Source organism: Olea europaea, unplaced genomic scaffold, assembly GCF_002742605.1.
Source record: "Olea europaea var. sylvestris unplaced genomic scaffold, O_europaea_v1 scaffold1402, whole genome shotgun sequence".
In the NCBI taxonomy this organism is placed as follows: Eukaryota; Viridiplantae; Streptophyta; class Magnoliopsida; order Lamiales; family Oleaceae; genus Olea; species Olea europaea.
In genome coordinates, this window is record NW_019231542.1 from 160909 (window position 1) to 179937 (window position 19029).

Below are 19029 nucleotides of genomic sequence, written 5' to 3' on the forward strand. Positions count from 1 at the left end.
TAGTATTTGGAAACTTAATAAATATTTTCTTTATTGTTGGATTTGGGCCTCATGCCTTACTATTCATTTGGTCCTGATTCTGTGTTGGGTCGTTCTTTACATGGATTGATTACTTATGGTTTTTCGGTTCTGGGCCCGTTATGTAAAATTGTGTTTTGTAAACATGACTTTGGCTGTTGCAATGCTTTAATCTGGATCCTTCATCTGATACAATTGTCACCGTTTGATCCATGCTTTTTGACCTAAGTATAAATAGGCCCCTTTATCTTTCTTGTCCTCCACTTTGAGTAATTTCTAAGTGTTGTTCTCATGGTTTTCTTGTCTAATTCTCTCTATAATCTTTGAGGCGTTGTCTCTATAAATGTTAGGGTTGTGAGCTGAATTCTAGATCTGAAAATGTTTGCCTTCTAAAGAAATCACTTTATGATCCAAAACAAGCACTCAGACAATGAAATAAGAAATTCAACTCATATGTTCAAAACTTGGATTTCTTAAGAGCGGTTTTAATTTCTAGTTCTATTTCAGAGGGTGGTCAGGTGGAACTGATTCTATTTATTTACTATTATATGTAGATGATATGCTTCTAGCTTGTCGTGATAAATCTGAAATTGGCAATGTTAAATCAAAATTGAAACTGAATTTGATGTGAAAGATCTAGGACAAGCTAAAAGCATGTTAGGAATGAAAATCAAAAGAGTAGAAGTAATTATGTGTTTTATGTGAATCGATCATCTTATGTGAAAAGGGTACTAGAAAAGTTTTTCTACGACTGAATGTAAACCTATAATTTTATCTATTGCAAATCATTTTAAACTATCAAGTGAACAATCTCCTAAAACTAATGAGGAATTTGATAGGATGAATAAAATACATTATGCAAATACTGTTGGTTCTATTATGTATCTTATGATATGCACTAGACCTGATTTAGTTCATGGTAGTATCTTAGGTAGATTTATAGCTAATCTAGGTAAAACTCAATGGTTAGCAATCAAATGGATGTTAAGATACTTAAAAGACTCACTTGACTTAGATGTACAATTTCAAAGGTGTAATTTTGAAGGGTTATACTTATTTTGATTTTGCGAGTGATTTGGATAAAAGAAGATACACTTCTTCTTATTTATTTATTTTGCTCTTTGTAATGTTTGTATTAGTTGGAAGTCCCAACTACAAAAACTTGTGGCTCTATCTTCTATCGAAGATGAGTATGTTGATGTGTGAAAGAAGGAATTTGGTTGAGGAGTTTGTTAGTTGAAATTGATTTTGTAAATGAAGTAGTTATAATTTTTACATATAATCCAAGTGTGATATATTTAAGTAGAAATCTTGTATATTATGATGGGACTAAACACGTAGGTATTAAGTTTTAATTTTTAATGAACATGGTTGAAAAAGGGATGATTAATCTTGTAAAAATTCCAATTGAACCCTTCTGATATGGTACTAAAGTTTTGCCCTTAAACAAGTTCAGGAATTGCTCGAAAATTCTGAACATTACATGAAAGAAATCTATTTAGTAAGTTTGTTTTTACTAATTTTTGTTTTGAATTTACACTAAATTCACTTAGTTTGTTTTTATAGGTTGTTAGAATAAGTGAAACTTGTTAATTGCATTTTGATTCCACTTGGATGATCCATGAATAGTTCAGTTAAGTGGAGATTGTTGAATTTGGGCTTGATGCCTCACTATTCATTTAGACATGATTGTATGTTGGATCGTTCTTTACTTAGGCTAATTGCTAATTGTTTTTGAGTCCTAGCCACTTATGTAAAATTGTTTTTCATAAACACGACTTTGGGTGTTAGAATGCTTTGATCTATATCCTATATTTGATGCAATTGTGATCGTTTGATCTGTGGTTTTTGACCTAAGTATAAATAGGCCTCTGACCTAAGTATAAATAGGCCTCTTTCTCTCTCTTGTTCGTTACTTTGTGTAATTTCTGAGTGCTATTCTTAGGTTTTTCTCGCCTGATCCTCTCTCTGTAATCATTGAGGTGTTTTCTCTGTAAATCGTTAGGATTTTGATTATGATTGTTTCAAGTAGACAATCTGGGAGAGAAATTGTATGGATTACTAGAGCTTTGTGTTGAAAAGAGAGACGAGCGGAAACTTGAAGAAATCTCTAATTTTTTCGGACATTTACACTATTTTTTGGTGCCTTGATAGTGAAACCGAGCGTAATCTACTTGTAGATACTCAATGGGTAATTAGGCCAAATGCTGAACATCAAGGTCCTTAGTGATGAAACAATTCTTTTATCTTTTTTGATTTTCTGCAAAATTTATATTTTCTACAAATCGTTGTTAATCCTAAATTAACGGGTTTCTGAGACCAACATTTATTTATTTTCGTCACATCTATTTTATGATGTCTGACTTGAGTATTGAAGTGCTAATGATTGTTGAATATCTTCTAGTATGACGATCGTAGAGCATCTCTAACGAAATGTAAATTGTATAAAAAAGTGTGTTACCTCATCCCAAAATGCTTGTACAGGAAAAAAAAAGTGTGATGTCTCGCACACTGTTCATATGTGAAAGGTGTGCTAGGCATCCTCTGCTTTATTGCTTATAATTTATCTTCATTGCATGATCTATCCATTTAATTTTTTATATTTATCTTCACACTTTTTCTACATCCTGTCTTTTGTACATGTGGTCCACAATTAGTGAAATCCACATCACTATTGGAGATGTTATTCTCTCTATTCCCCTTTTTACTTGTCACATGGACAACAATTCATAATATTGTTGCATTTGAGACTCTAGTGTCCTAATGTGTGTGTTGACCTCAAAAACATTTTTTTTTAAATGCCAGCAGTGAAGTTTTTATTTTTGGAATTTTGGATGGATTTTGCCTCCTGAAGGCTTTGAGTGTGTTTTAAGTGAGCTTTTTGTTTGAAGAAAGAAAAAGAAGTCTTCGGTGAATTTTAGATTGGAAATGATACTTTAATTGGAGAATGCTGAGATTTTCAAGAGCGACAATTGTAATTTTACATTGATTCGAGGTGAATTTTCTAGAGTAGAAGATTGGATCTCTAAGATTTTTCTTTCTTTAGCATCTTAACCCTTTTATTTTCTACCCTTTTAGGGGATTTTTTTATCATTTTTGTGAGAGAAATACTCATCATTATTATGCAAGTCATGATTAAGTCCAAGTTTCAATGCCTTGATTGAGTTTTGTGTTTTCGTGATACTTGCCATACAACTTGCTATATACACCCATGTGTTTACAATTTCATGTATGATCACACTAATTCAATTGTGTTAGAACCCTACTAAAAATGACATCAATGTTTGAGATCGAGCCGAGGCATTTGTTCCCACCGATTTGGACGAGGATTCCAATTGTTCATTATCCAAGTGTTATTGCTAGATATATGGTACTTAGGTGGCTGAGACATTTTATGCCGAGGGGGCCTCGACAGCCCTAATTCAAATGTTAGTGGACACGATGTCATGTAATGGGGTCCTTTTAGGACTAACATATAGTCCTTAGATGCAAGCAATTGAGCCCTTTGTAATTGACATGGAATCTAGATGAACAATAATTATTTTAGCATGTAACAATGCAAGCAACACATAAGCGAACGAAGAAGTGATATGTGGACGAGTGGACATGTTAACCGTGCAAATGTAGAGATAAATATTTTTTATATCTATTTAGTTAGATAATACAAGTAGAAAAAAAATCAAGAGAAAGGCTTGGGTAAACAATTTATCATTTTTGTTCATAGTATTACTAACTCCTATGAATTTTTACTTTTTAATGAATCCAACAATTGTTTCACTCCGATATTAATTTTTCATATTGATAAAATTTAAGTAAGATTTCCAAGTTATTGCAAAAATTTGAACGACAAAATATTTATTTTCATATAAAAAATAAATTATTTTGAAATAACCAAAAACACTTAGAAAAGAATTCAAAATAACTGTTTTAATTTATGACTATCACAATATGTAGTGTAAAAAATAAATAGAAGTACGAAAATTTTTCCAACCCTGTACAGTTGGCAATATTTACTCCTTTTTCATTCATTAATATTTTGCAATTAGGTCCATTTCATTGCAAATGTGAAATTTGGGTGGAAAGAAAATGAATTTTAGGGAATTGAATTGATGAGAAATTGTTTTCCTAGAAATTGTAAATTATTGTGTTTGATTAGTATAATTTTCCACGTGAAAAATGTTTAAATTAAAGTGTTTTTTGATGTCCGTTTGACTTTATTTTATATGAAAATTGTCAATTAAGGGATAGAATTTACTGGTATTGGAGATGCAATTTGTTTCCATTGTCAAAAAATAAAAAAATAAAAAAAAACAAAAATTTCAAGAAAATCATCTATTTTTTTATGTTCGTTTGGTTTTGTTTTATATGAAAATTATCAATTAAAGGAAAATATTTTTTTTACAATAATTCTTAAAATTTGTCTTCATTTCCAACAAAAAAAAATTGAAAAAAATTAAAAAAAAAATGCTACAGTAACCTAGAATTGCAATTAAAAACAATTTTTTATGGATATAAAAGGCCACTTGATGGAGAAAATGAAACCCCGCACGCCACTACTATTATGTACAAATTTGTTTAAAAATAAAATTTATTATGATTTAATTTACCCAGTCAAACATTTTTAAATAAACAATATATTTTAGTTACATGTTTATAGAATCCTAAATTTAAAATATGTTTCCACATATGTAAACAAATTATGATTAATGAGGCGGAATAAGTTTGAAAAGAAATTCTATCAATAAAGCTATTTGTATATCCAGAATTGACACCCCGGATGACATTCTTCTCATAAGAAGGGGGGTCTACACGTAATAAAATAATCTTGGGCTCCCCTCTTGTGAGGGGAGTGTCACATCCCGAATGTAGAAATAGTAAAGTTCAAATTCTATTAGCTTAGACATAATTAGGGATGCAAAGGTTAAATTAGACAATCATAAATTCAAAATACCATTATTGCATGAGACAAATAACAACTCGTAAAATTATATAACTCATTACTATCGTTTGCAATAGACAAATAACAACTTATTAGGTTACATTTTGAATTCATAAACCCATTTGCTTGTTTTATATGGGTTGTCCAAGTCATCTTCTCCATGGCTTGTCTTGTGTCTCGTTATAACGTTGTACCAACTCTTAGGGATGTTAATGTTAAATACTTTAAGACTCAGCTGAATTTCGATTTCATTTGATTTCATTTTACATCCTAAAAAACAACTACAGACTTCTATAAAAATTATAATTGTGGGCCTACGTTTTGGACATTAAATATTGAATAAAAATGACATTACACATCAAGTAACGAGGGATGCAGGGAGGATAGAATCAGGATCATTTTTGAAGAGTAAAATAATAATAATAATAAATTAAAAATTAAAAATATTTTGGTGAAAAGATGTTTGAGAATCAATAAAATTCAAATTTATCATGTTAAAGAAGGGAAAAAATGTCAATAATATTATATGTCATTTTATTTAATTTTATCTAATACTACCTTTTGAGTACACCAAGAAATGCAGAAACTAAAGAATGTTTATATTTCGAACTCATTGTCGAATGCTTCCAATTATTTGAAGATTTTGTTGGTTAGATGCTATGTCTTGCTAAGTTGAATTTTGCATGTTTGAAACTTTGAGTTGAGTACTTAATTTGCGTGTAAGATAAATAATAATCGAACAAGTTTCATAGTTTCCTAAATTTAACTCAAATCTCCACGTGTCAAATTGTTAATTATTGGAAATATAAATAATTAAATATATAAATTTATTAAATTGACACTAATTTAAATTTTTAGGTACCGTATTTTACTAGCGTTTAAACATTTTTGGAAGACAAGAATATAATTGAACGCAAGAGGGAGTTTTAGCTAAACAATTTATTGGGATAATACAAAAACAAAATGGATAAATTTGTGTCTATTGTCGACTCTTTCCTAGCGAAGAACTATAATTGAGCTGTTCAGCTATTGATCACTACGATGTAGATGATTCATCTATAATTCCTATTGTTTAGAAGTCGTCATCCACTCACCTTAGTTCGAATTCCCAATTCTTGCCTCTTTTACTATTGATTTCATATATATTTAGCTATTATTCTGATTTTATTTGATCATTCAATGTTCAAGCGATTCAAATTTTGAAATGTAAATAGCTACAAAATATAGTTTGAGATAAGAGTGAGACTCTGTCAATTAGGTGTTGAGTGATAAATTGAATGTTGAAAGATTATAAAATAAGCAACCACATAAGATATTTGACAATTTCTCTTAACAATGTTAATATTTTAAAATGAAACATTAAGTCTTATAATCCGTTTGGACACAATTTGTAAATTCAGTCGAAGTCAATGATTAATAATTTCAACCCCAAATTACTAACTATTCCTTATTATTATCCAACATTTTGTATTACTCACTACTATTTCTCTTTTAAAACAATTTATAAATTTGCCAAAGCTTTAATATTAGTTAGGCAACAAACTAATATTGGTGGGTGAACTGCATGCATTTAGGGGTGGATACGTGTTGGGTTAGTTAAAAATCGATCGAAACCGATTTGAGTTGGTTCGGATGGGATCATTTTCAAGGATACCCACTCTTGAATTTATGTATTTATTTATTTATTTATTTATTTTTTTAAAAACACCAATACTAAATCGAGATTTTCGATTTGGGTCCAAGCCAATCTGAAAATCGACCCGCCAAGCCACAAAACCAATGGTTTGGTGGTTTGGTGCTAGCCCTACATGCATTATTGGCTTAGAAAATGACCATTCCTTATGCATAAAAGACATATATAGATGTTTAGCAAGACATACTCTCGTGTATAAAGGATATATCAATTAAAACATCGTCTTCAAAAGAAATATCACCTTTGTATTATTTAAGTGGAGAAATATACATGCACTTGCGAAAGCGCGAGTGTGAATTTCTTCAGAGGAACTTTTGAATGTTGAAATGGAAGAAAATACCTACATTTTTTTTCCTTTTTTTTGGTGAAAAGACTTATTAAAATGAAGTGTAAAACTGATTAATAAAAAGACGATTGATACGTGTTTTCTTGTGAACAACTTGCTCAATAGGATTTTGTTTTCACCCTTACCGTTTCAAATTCAAGTCATAGTCTATTGTGTGTCATTTCTTGCTTGAGGTGTAAACTGAACGATGCCAAATTACATGTTCAAAGTTATATGTGCTAATTCTTTGTAATAACATATACATAGTAAGAAATAATACCAAACTCCTTTTCAAGCATAGGAAATGACATAAAAAACTGACTAGAAGTAACTGAATTTTATTGGGGTAACTACTTTGAAGACCAGTGAACTTCACAGTCCATTAACATTCCTATTGAAATTCAATAATGTGCCAGTTAAAAACCAAGGAAATGAAAAACTATCATCCCGGTTAGCAAATTAATAGCCCCAAAGGTTAATGAGCTTTCATCCTAGTTGCCTAGTTGCAATTGATCCAATGAAAATTCAACGTCAAAGTGATAATGGTCTTGCAAAATATGTATCATTAAGTGAAATTTACTTGCACTCATATTTTTATACTTTATAATTCAAATATAAGATTTTTAAGTTTTTTATTCAAAATCAGATAATAATTCAAATTTTTAATATTAATAATTATATTACAAAATTAAATTGATATTCATATCCATTCCACATGATCCAACCCAACCACCCACTCAAAATCCTAATCATTTTCGCACTCTCTCTATTTTTTAGCTTCTCTCTCTATCGTAGCTATCGAAAATTGTCATTGGGGACCACGCAACGGTGCTCACAGTGACAATGATGTTGCTGCACGCGATGTGAGCGGCGCTACAATAGTGCCATTGAGCATGACGAATGATAGGAACTGGGGACATTTAGGTTGTGATCTGGTGCTGGAGTTTTTGAGGTGGGTTTTGTTGGTTGTCCTTGCAGTAGGGGGTGCTAGCTGTGGTGATTGTGATGTATGCGGTGTTCGTGAGGTGGTGTTGGTGACGTTAGTAGTGCTCATGAGGTTGTGATCGTACTTTTATTTTTTGGGTAGGTTTCGTTGGTTGTGCTTGCTGGTGGTTGTAGTGGTGGTCTAATAGTGGTGATGTTGGTCGTGGTCGCAGTTGCAGTTGTAGTTCTAGTTCTAGTGGTAGTGGTCATATGTTGGGGGGTGGTGGGTGAAATGAAGAGTGTTTGTGATTAATTATTTGGTCGATTGTGGTTAATAAATAATATGCATTCGATGAAATAGATAACTTGTGATCGATAAAATTTGATATTAAAAATGTGAGATTCTGATTAAATTTACAATCGTGATTCACAATTTGTTAAGTTTCGACCAATTAATTTAATAAATTGTTATCAAAAAATAATTTGTGAACATTTAATTTGATAATTTGTAACCGTGAAGCAGATTTCTCCTTAATAATTAATTTTCACCAAAATGTGATCAAACTAGTACAAAATGCAAAACTATGTCTTGATATCAATTAAATGTGAACAATTTATACAACAGAAATTTCGAACTTTGAATGTTGGTGAGAATCCCTTTTTGAGAAACTAATTTTTACTGTTTTAGTACGAGTTCACGGTAAAAACCAAAGAGAAACAAGTAGGCTGAAAATTTAGCCAGAACCAATCATTTAAAATGTTCAAAAGCAAGATTCAAAATGTAGACTCTGACAATTCAATTCCTTCAACTCATTTTTAATTTTATACATCAATATATAATTTTTTATACTTTTTTAACCGCACATTTTCCCAATTTTACAATTTTGTTAAATTTATCAAAATAAAATCACGAGGTTTGACAACATGCTACAAATATATTTTCATTGTCATTTTGATCAAGTGAAAGTGATTTAACTAAATGAAAACATTCTTAGTTCCTAGTGTAATTAGCATCATATTGAATAAAAACTTTTTGTAAAAAAATAAACAGCAAACATGCAACATATGTATGAGCTTTCAGTCTAAAAAATGCAACTTGGATAAGAAAAACAGGAGAGAAAAGTCTTGCCATTTTCAACTCAAAATTACAGAGAGAATCCAACCCCACCCACCACCCACCAAAGAAAAAGAAGAAAGGTTACAAAAAAATCTTTAATATACACCAACAGCTCATCTCTACAAAGACAACTCCCATGAAGTCTACATCAACAGCTCACCTCAGTGATGCAATGCTGGTGAAGTCGCATCGTGTAAGCAAAACGGGTTTACGCAGCGGTACACGAACCTGAGATGCTTTCTTTTTTATCAGACGATTTCCCCGTCCCAGTAAATGGCTTCCAACGAGCACGAAAACTTCGATATTGGCTAAAACAAAATCAAAACGTTTAAAGCCTAAAGTCCGACCCATTTTACCCATCTGAAAACTTTGCTAACTCTTAAAGGCAACTCATAGTCTTTAGTTACAGCAGGCTCCCTTCTTGCTGTATCAGGTTCGGACCACACATACACCCCACGTTCCTGTCTGCTGCCTGGTACTGTGTTGTCAAGGATGACGGCTACTAGGAATGCAATCACCATGTGAAGAGACAACAATGTATTCAGAACATAGTTGAGCTGCATGAGATATAAAGAACTTTCAGGACAAATTCTTGTAAAATTATAATTGGTCCCTCCCCAAATTTATTGCTCGAGTGACGAGTTGTTCCTCACCCTTTCGTTATAGTTACAGAATTAGTTTTCTAGGACGGAAACTGTAGAAATCATTAAATTGTTATGTGGCCTTCGTCAAAACATGTCCCACTGACCTAAGCAATTAGATTTTTACTGTTAGTTTTGAGTATATATTTGAACTCTTTATACATAAAAGATATAACTATAAGCATTTTAGCTCCAAATGTTCCATTCAAAAGACAACTCTAAAATACAAGTTTGAATTTTCTACAAATTTTCCAATACCAACAGAATCAGAACAATGTATGACATTGCAGATACATGTTTTCCAATGTCACATAAGAATTCTAAAACATAAAAAATAAAAACAAGAAAGAAAATAAAAACTTGAAATACAGTGACCTTGAAGTGTGTGTACACGCTTGTACATTCTTATCTTTGCCGTGACAGGGTCTACAACTTGAGACGTTTCATTAAATTTCATATTATATATTTTAATTTACAGTTTGCATGTGTTAAGGTATAGAAACTAGTCAAACTACTGACATATTCGTTCCTCATAGAGGGGCTGCTCTCAAATCATCATATCATAACCTGACTGCAATCCACATTTTAAGACGAATACTAGTTTCTAGGGAAAAACTCAACATCAAGAGAGAAGCTTGTCTTTATTTGGGCAGGAAGAAAAAAAAAATAGCAGAATAAGAAAGCAGAAATTTTTTTGTCATTTCCCAGAAGTAGGAAAGACACGTCATCTAACTTTTCCTTTCACTTCCCTCCTCCATTGGACCATATCAAAAATCAAAATTGAGCAGAAATAGTAACAAAAGCGAAGATTCAGGGAGATGCATTAAATTAAACAGCAATTGGAATATCCAATGGCAATATAAACCAACAAGAGCAGATCAAGCCAGGACTCACTGAATCTACTGAAGAGATTACTGACACCACACACATTACGAGCGCCATCTTCCAGTTGAAGACAGGTGTGCCCCATTGCAGTGGATAAGGAAATCTAAACCATGGAGAAGATCTCAATGCATGAGAAGTATCAACTCGACATTGCTTCATTCTTGAAACGTGCTTTCTGCAGTGGTTAGACATTATATTTGACGCTGGCACATTCACATCACAATCTTTGTAGCTATATGCTCCAGCTTCAGTCAGAAGGAAAGCTGCCGCCCATGTAATGGCAAGACCCAGTGGAACCTAGGTATATACAAGGAAAGATTAACTCAAAATGTACTCTAGACATTGACCAAAGAAAACCAGAAGTACAGATGTTAACTTACTGCATAAATCAGAAATACACGGTGACCCAACACCGATATTTTACGAAGATACTGCAAGATAAATAAATAAGAAGTCACAAAAAGTACATACATAATATCAATGTAATAAAACCCGACCTAGGTATTCACCCTTAAAAGGTACCAAGGTCGAACCAGATGCCATAATTTTCATTAATATTATAACAAAATCCAACCAGTATGGTTCTAGAATATTCATAACAGAGCATGATATAAATCAGCATCGATCTTTCCGTGAGAAAAAATGATGTCCTTTTTCACTTCTAAACAATGCAGCCAGGAAACCTCGTCAACCCTACTTGACCGAATTTCATACCGGTATTTTTAAATGTACGATATGTTTTAGGCTATAATCAAACCAATTTCAGAGCTGGTTCTCAGTTTTTCGTCTCGAACAGACTAGGCCAGTAACAAACCCATTTCAAAGAAGCAGCATTATCATGCTTGCATTAAGAGAAAGGATATGACTTCAGAAAAGAAGTGTCAGAACAGGATGGCTGACTTACAAGAGAAAAAAGAACAACTAATAATATCTGAACTACACCAATTTCAATGCAGGTACCAACTCGTGGGAAACCATAGCTGTAAAATGAAAGTCCAACAGCAGCAATGGTAGGGGCCACAATCACAGGATTAATTAACCTGAAAGAAAAGGGTAAACAAACTGGTGTAGGTTATTGAGAATTTGTAATTGAAATCCTGGTAAGAACAGAAACAATATGACAGAGGGAATAAAGTTCATTGTATTTGTGAAAAGGATCAGTTGCAATCAACAAGATGCTTTTATTACGTGGCTTTATATACCGCATGAGTGTCAATCACATATGAATAAAATTGTCTTTGAGAAACCTTTTTTTTTTTTTTTTTCAAGAAACTTGCATCACTACAGTCAAAAGAGGAAATTAGACGCAGAAGAGAACATTAAGGGTCATTGCAAAATAAAAGAACGATGTCTTAAATGTGCTTCCAGATTTAAGAAAAAACACCCAAAAATCTCTAGTATGGTTGAAAACTGTGAATGCTGCACCAACTAAAAAGAAACAGAAATAGAAACAGAAAACACATGCGTAATTATAGTTCCACATGTAATATTTATTGTTATTGTTTAGAATCACCTATTCTGGAATAGCGTCTAATTTCCAGTCATGGATCATTCCCTGGGGCATAACATAGTATTGTAAGATTTTTGCACTTTAGCCTCCGTTTAGCAGGTTTATAAATAGGAATAGTAAGAGAAATAGTAGCAGGTCTCATGAAATATGGGGGGAATAATTAGTAGTTATGAATGTGCGGTTGAAATAAATGTTTGGCATCAACAGAATTTACAAAATCATCTATAAGTTTGTATCCAAACGGAGGCTTAACTATGTAATTGCACCAGAGGATGGAGAAAACAAACTTTCCCTTTTTCCAAGTTTTCTCTTACAGCTGATGTCTTTTAGCTGTATTCATTCTCTCCAACCATAAATGTGGCAGCAAAAAATCCAATCTTTGTTTTCACAAAGCTTAATAGTATCCACCTAAGGGTGACAATCCTATTATTACTTATATCTAGGAGCATAATTTATAGCCTCCTGATTCTTGTGATTTTAGTTCAAACGTTAAACATAAAAATCCTTTTTTTTTTTGTTCCTTGGTAGCATGCCCAGCATTCTGGAAGACAATACATGTATTTTAGTGCAATGTCAAAATTTCAAGTGATTGACGATTTGACCTTTTCTTATGGTGGGTAGGATATTGCATTAAAGGAATTTGTGACAAACACATAATACTCTGAAATTTTTGTGCCCACAAGGTGCATTAAAATCAAGTAAATTGTGACTGTATTTAGTAAGAAACGATTAAGGTCAATAGAGGAATTATGTAAACAAACAATAGCCTTGAAAGGTGATGTAGCAACACAAAGCAACAATAGTTTTGGAGTGATGTCTAGAATGTGGCAAATTGGGAAGTTTATCCAAAACTACTAAAGGTCGAGGATGAATTTTATCCATTTGAGGTAGTGGTAAGATAAAGTTCATGCTAAGGTGTGCCAAAGCAGGAGTCAACCATGAATTGGAATAAACAAGAACTTACGTGAACAGTAATTTTGTCGAAGAACTCACAAAATTTAATGTTGATGAACAATCCGGTAGGTTCTTATACCAAACTGATGTAGAACATAACACAAAAAGGAGGCATAGGAAGAGAAATGAGAGTAGGAGGAGAAAGGTGAGAAATGAGAGAAGGATAAAGGGGAGGAAACAGAGAAGAATAAAAGAGAGAAAAAATCAATTTTCAATATAGTCCAGTTACAAATGAAATCCCAGCTTGCCTTTCACAGGGTAAAGAACTTGAACCTAACAAAACTTCTAATAAATAACTACTCATATTGATCTTGGATTAGCAACAGGTTTCTACCCTTATCTTCACTAATTTTGCTCAAAATATACTAGTCCTTGAATCTAGATTTGTAAGATGCTAGCAGCTTTGTTCTTTTGCATACTCAAGTCAGTTTATGAAAAGAAGCATATTATATTTTTATTTCAGGTCAAAGGTGAAAAGGGATCCCAAAATCTCCATGGATCTTTTTGGAAGTATCGCAGTTCCAAAATCCAAATAATCAGTCTGTATTATCATGCAAATATTAACTCCTAAGCTACATTATGAAACCTTAACACTTTATCATATCGAATTGTGTTGGTACAATCTGAGGCCAAGCCCAATTTTCCATGGTTTACACAGTAGCCAGAATCCACTAATAATGAGCTTCCAAATAACAAACACCAATCATACAACAGAATTAATTTGGGAGGCAAATCAGCATCTCGTCAATAACATGATGCAGAAATCTTATCTCCCATCCATTGAACCTTAAGTATTATCCATATCAAGTAAGAAAAAGGGGATTACAGATACAAGATAAGAGAAAAAGTTTCAAATTGGGCCATTCAAACAAAGAATATAAATGTACCTTAACAGCAATGCCATTAATCCACTGTATCCCAGGAAGGCTTGAAAAGTTGAACCAATAATTATTGCCCCCTGTAGCTCTTTCATTATATGCTTGAAAGTCTGCAATATTAGAAAACTTTCTAACTACAAGAATGTACGTTGGCAAAATATTGGATTCCAGAAATTAGAATAATTGCAAGACATAAAATAAAAGTTGGTTAGAAAATGTTCTAAATTTCGTGAATATCAAGTCCATAGCCTTCCTAAAAATAATCGCATAATGTTATTCATTTTACTATTTCTGGACAAGAGTTCTCGGAAAACCAAAGAGTCATTTACAACAAATTTTCCTGAAAGGATGCACTTGTCCATGAAAACTTTGTTTACGCTGATAAGATGGTACTACCTTGCCAGGAAAACAATGGACTTTGGCATAAAATAAAGCATTATCTTTAATAGCCTTTTAGTTTCTCATTTTTCCCAAAAGTACTAGGACTTTTAGCCTTCTTTCCAATCCTTACAGCACCAACTTCAGCAATCCAAAAACTTCTACCATTAACGGCATTTGTTAAAAAAATTAGAGTTCCTTTGTCATTATTGATGTCTTTGTGAATCAAATTCTTTCTAGTTAAAGAATCTTTTTCTAATTGCTCTGGAACAATTAGGAGATTTTCTAGAAGAAATACGAGGTTCAACTTTTGGCAACAACATGCTTGGTCCCGCTTATGTGGTCAAATCAATAAGTTCTAAGAAGAAATATTTGAATATCAATCTCATAAATTTCATACCAAAACCCATCAATTGAATCACTGTTTCGAGAAATGTGCGAAATCTAAGTCATACAAGCAAAGAGATCTATTCGTTGATAAGAAAAAGAAAAATGTGAATGGGGCTTGGATGTTTTCTCCAGTCAAATGATGCACGATACCAAATGACTGTAAATAATGATCAAATAAACTTTCTTAGGGTTTTCTCATATATCTGAAAAATTATCTACACAATAATAATAAGACAGATAGTTAAGCGTGTGAGATTTAATACCATAGAGACGTGACAATGTAAAGAGTAAAACAAAAGCGACAATACACTGGTTAGTAACAAAAAATTCAAATATACACGAAGAATGCTACCAATTGGTAACATTTAATCTTCATGGCATTATTAAATGTATCTTATTCTTATATTTCTGTTCCAGCTGTAACCACACAACATTATAAAAATAACAAGCTATGAAAGCCTAGATACGTACATTGTCATTTAGTCCCAAAAACTCGGAAGAGTTTATTATTGCAAGTGCAGGAGCAAGATAAACAAAGGAAGGGCCCTGTATTAGAGGCAATCTTGATCCAAATGAAGTGTGCAAAAGTGTTGTCAGTCCCGACACAAATAGCACAGTGGAAACCACATTTGCTGTATCCTCCTACACATATCAACTTTCATTAGTTTACCTAAACTAAATGATAAATACAACACAACAAGAGATAGATTACGTAATTTAACAAGAATGAATTACAAGTGCTCACATAGGTACCACCCATTGCTGGAACAATCACAAGAGGAATTAGTATCAACGAACCCAACATGGAAAGATAATGTTGCAATCCGTACAGACCAATGGGGACTGAAATATCACAAGCAAGAGAGCAATTATAATTATAGTACCAAAAAAGCAGCACTTATAATCACATTATATTCTTCAGATAGACACTTAGATAGTTATCAATATTACATAAGCATCAAATAAAGCCATTGTTTACAAACAAAAAAAGGTAACCTGTTTCAATGCTGATGAAGCTATATAAAATATTTGATAAAAATTGCATAATACTCCACTCTAATCTTTTCCTTTTTTCCTAATGGTCAATACTGCAATAAACAATTAAATAAAGCTACCCACTTTTTGTAGTAGGTAACTGTAACCCATTTCAACATCAGCAGAATTATTCAAAATGAACATTAGTATTCTCATCTTTTTATTTTAACATCAGCAGAACTGTACAGACGAAAACTAATAATCTTTTTCCACTTAAAAAAAGTGCATTTGGATTCATAGCTCATCAAAAAGCCGATAATAATTTATGTTAAATTGTGGAGCCTAATTATTGCCGTTGTACAAAGCCAATACAAATCACAATTTAGGAATTTCACACTTAATAATTTTGTCCTAATTCATCTCATAAATCCTAAGATTTTGTACAATCATAAAAGAGAGAGATGTTAGACAAGATAGGATGTGCATTTTTTCTCTTGTAAACTTCTTTTCTTAATAGTGAATTTCAGATGAGGGCCATCTTGTGCGTTATTTCTATTTTATTCAACAATTAATCACTGAGAACCCTCACTAAATAATTTCTTTGAGTTATTTCTACCATAAAATACCATAATCCTAAACTAAAAGCTCACCAAGACCAGGAGTATCTCTGAGCTCATACTTCATATGTGCATGCCTCGAGACAAACCCATCGTCATCCAGCGCCGTCTGTGGCAGCACATCAACCGGGGCAGCTGCTGCTTCATCCCTCAAGGCCCTCCTACTCCCCTCTCCTGCCACCGGCGGCTGCCCATTCGCCCCAAAATTCCCGCCTCCATCCGAGTCCTTCCGCTTCCTCACCGGCGGCGTCTGCTCCTTCTCCTTATCCCCTGGGGTATTCACAGCCCCAGGCTCCCCATTGGATGTCGGTAGGGGAGGTTTTGCCGGGCTGGGCTTCGGTCTGCCAGCCTCAAGGTCAATGTTAGGGTTGGGTTCCTTGGGCTTGGATTGAACTTGAGGTAGAGATGTAATTTGGCCAGAGTCACTGGCATTAGTCTCTCCAGAGAATTTGGGTCGAAATCCGGTGCGTTTGGCCCAGGAAGACGGTGGCATTGCAGTAGAATCAGGTTGCCCGGGTCGAGGCCTCTTACTCGGGTCGGAGCTTGCCATTTTTAGTAATATACACTACAAATGCATAGTTCTAAGTCTGCAAATGTAACATATACATATAGACAGAGAGATATACGTGGGTGTATGCATAGATCTGAGACTGAGTAGAGTGTTAGGGTTTTAGAGTGGAGTAGGAAAGTGAGAAAGATCTGAGCTTTAGCGTGTAAGTGCGTGAAATGTGGATTGAGAGTAAGCAGGACTGATGAGATATGAGTTATAAAATCTGTATGTATCTGTGTGTGTGTGTGTGAGAAGCAGTGAGCAGTAGTAGCAGTAGTGGTGAAGGGAGGACGAAGATGAAACCGCGTTCAACTTTCTGCTCTTGCGATAAACGTGATGACATCACAGAGAAACTTTTGTATTTTCCTTTTTCTATTTCTTTTTTAAAAAAGTAAAATACTTTTAACTTTTTTGAATTTATAGTTCACCCCGGTTAAGATAAAAGGTTTGTCATACCCCTGGTAAAAAATAATAATAATAAAATTGTTAGGCCCCGTTTGGTGCACGTTTTTTTTTCAAAATGTATTTTTCGTTCATTTCTTTTTAACCATACATTTTTTATTAAAATAATATTACATCGTAAATCAAAAACTTTTCTTTATTTTTAACTATACATTTTCTATTAATTTATTATTTTAAAATATATTTTTACATAAAAATGGGTTTCAAACACTCCCTTAAGTTAAAAAACTAAATTATGTGGTTGTTTGGTAAAGATTTTGATAATTGATTTTTTGACTGTTAGAGATAAGGTGGATCATATTTGTGAGAGAAGAATTTAAAAATGACGACTAAAATATTGAAATATCGATCAAAATTTTAATTTTAATTAGATTAATAGCTGTACCAAACAAGCTATATAGTTGAACTTGTTTCTTGGCTACCCCCCTTTTTAATATATATAAAGGTTTTTAATCTTGTAGTCATTTACAAATCATCAGAAAATATTCAGTTTGTTTTAACTATCAAAACATTGTTGTCTTTTATGGTAAAAGCTTCTTATTTAAAAAAACAAAAAAAATTTATTTCTAACCTTAACTAGCAAAAAGTTATTTACTTCAAAATATATATATTTTTTCCAAAAAATGCATTTTACAATAATATTATGATAGAAAATATATGGTTAAAAAAATAAGATTTTTTTTAAATTTATGTGTAATATTATTTTATTGTAAAATACATGGTTGAAATAAGTCAAATCATTGTTGAATAATGTATTTTGATTAAAAAAAATTGGACTCAAACAAGGGTTTATTATTTATGGGAAAATCTTTTAAAGGCAAACATGACTTAAATGATTTTGCAAGAAAATTAATTTAAATAAATAAATTTATTATTGTTGGACTTGCAAATTTTATATAGACATGGGAAAACTTTGTAAGTACAGATTTTTTTTTGATTGACTTAATTCGAAAAGAAGGCTGTCTTCCTATAGTCAATTGAAGGAGGATAGCTCTCTTTTTGTACAAAATATGTACTTATAGTATTGTTCATAGACATGGAGTCTAGAATAAAAAGGGGATACTAGGATTAAAATGTTGTTTTTGTACTTCTTCATATCAAACAAATACTTCTTGATAATCATAATGAAAACATAGCTTCGTTTGGCCTCCAGTAAATTTCATTACGTTATATTCTATTTTTCTCTCTCCTATTTTCAATTACACAATCTTCCATAAAATAATATTACTCGTAAATCGAAAATATTTCTTTCTTTTTTAACCACTCATTTAAAAAAAAAACACACTATTTCATCCATTTCCGTTTCTAGGAAATGAGGGCCAAACGAGGGCAAAGTGTAAATTTGATCCTGTGCTTTTATCTATAAATTTAGCCTTTGTTTGGTCCCAATTTTTTGAAATTTATTTTTTTCGAAATCAATTTTCAATCCTACATTTTTATCGAATTCACGACTTTTATCAATTTTTGAACCATATATTTAATTAATTTTTATTGAAACTAAAACTATGATTTTTAGCCACATTAAACAAAGACTATTTAACTCTTATCTGAGTCCCATAATTCCATCCCCTAACTCATTCTCAACCAAATATTCTATCGATAAAATAATTTGCACGTAAATTCAAAACATTTTCCTACTTGTTAACTACACATTTAAAAAAAAAAAATCATTATTACAAAACTTATTTTTTTTTTTTGCAAGAAATGTAGTTCAAAACGAATTCAGTCTTGTTAACGTATTGGAGGTGCACACTATGGCTAAGTAAAGACAAC

The 19029-nt window shown here is 32.4% G+C and overlaps 1 protein-coding gene across 1 annotated transcript; it reads right to left on the reverse strand.

Annotated features, from left to right (window-relative positions):
* Positions 1-8969: 8969 nt before the first annotated feature.
* Positions 8970-17146, reverse strand: LOC111375674 (nucleobase-ascorbate transporter 12-like). Its single transcript, XM_022998539.1, has 8 exons — positions 16278-17146; positions 15398-15495; positions 15124-15294; positions 13894-13994; positions 11447-11582; positions 10923-10973; positions 10492-10839; positions 8970-9636 (listed from the first exon to the last, which is right to left on the reverse strand). The coding sequence occupies exons 1-8, from the start codon at positions 16792-16794 to the stop codon at positions 9352-9354; spliced, it is 1707 nt and encodes a 568-aa protein (XP_022854307.1). The 5' UTR covers positions 16795-17146; the 3' UTR covers positions 8970-9351.
* Positions 17147-19029: the final 1883 nt, after the last annotated feature.

What these genes read in the sequence shown, in the direction of transcription:
- LOC111375674 (XM_022998539.1), bottom strand. Translation starts at nt 16,794, where the DNA reads ATGGCAAGCTCCGACCCGAGTAAGAGGCCTCGACCCGGGCAACCTGAT. An exon ending in CAGCAATGGGTGGTACCTAT is followed by an intron (nt 15,295 to 15,397) that starts GTGAGCACTTGT and finishes TGATATGTGTAG; the next exon opens with GAGGATACAGCAAATGTGGT. An exon ending in TAGTTGTTCTTTTTTCTCTT is followed by an intron (nt 10,974 to 11,446) that starts GTAAGTCAGCCA and finishes TTTATCTTGCAG; the next exon opens with TATCTTCGTAAAATATCGGT.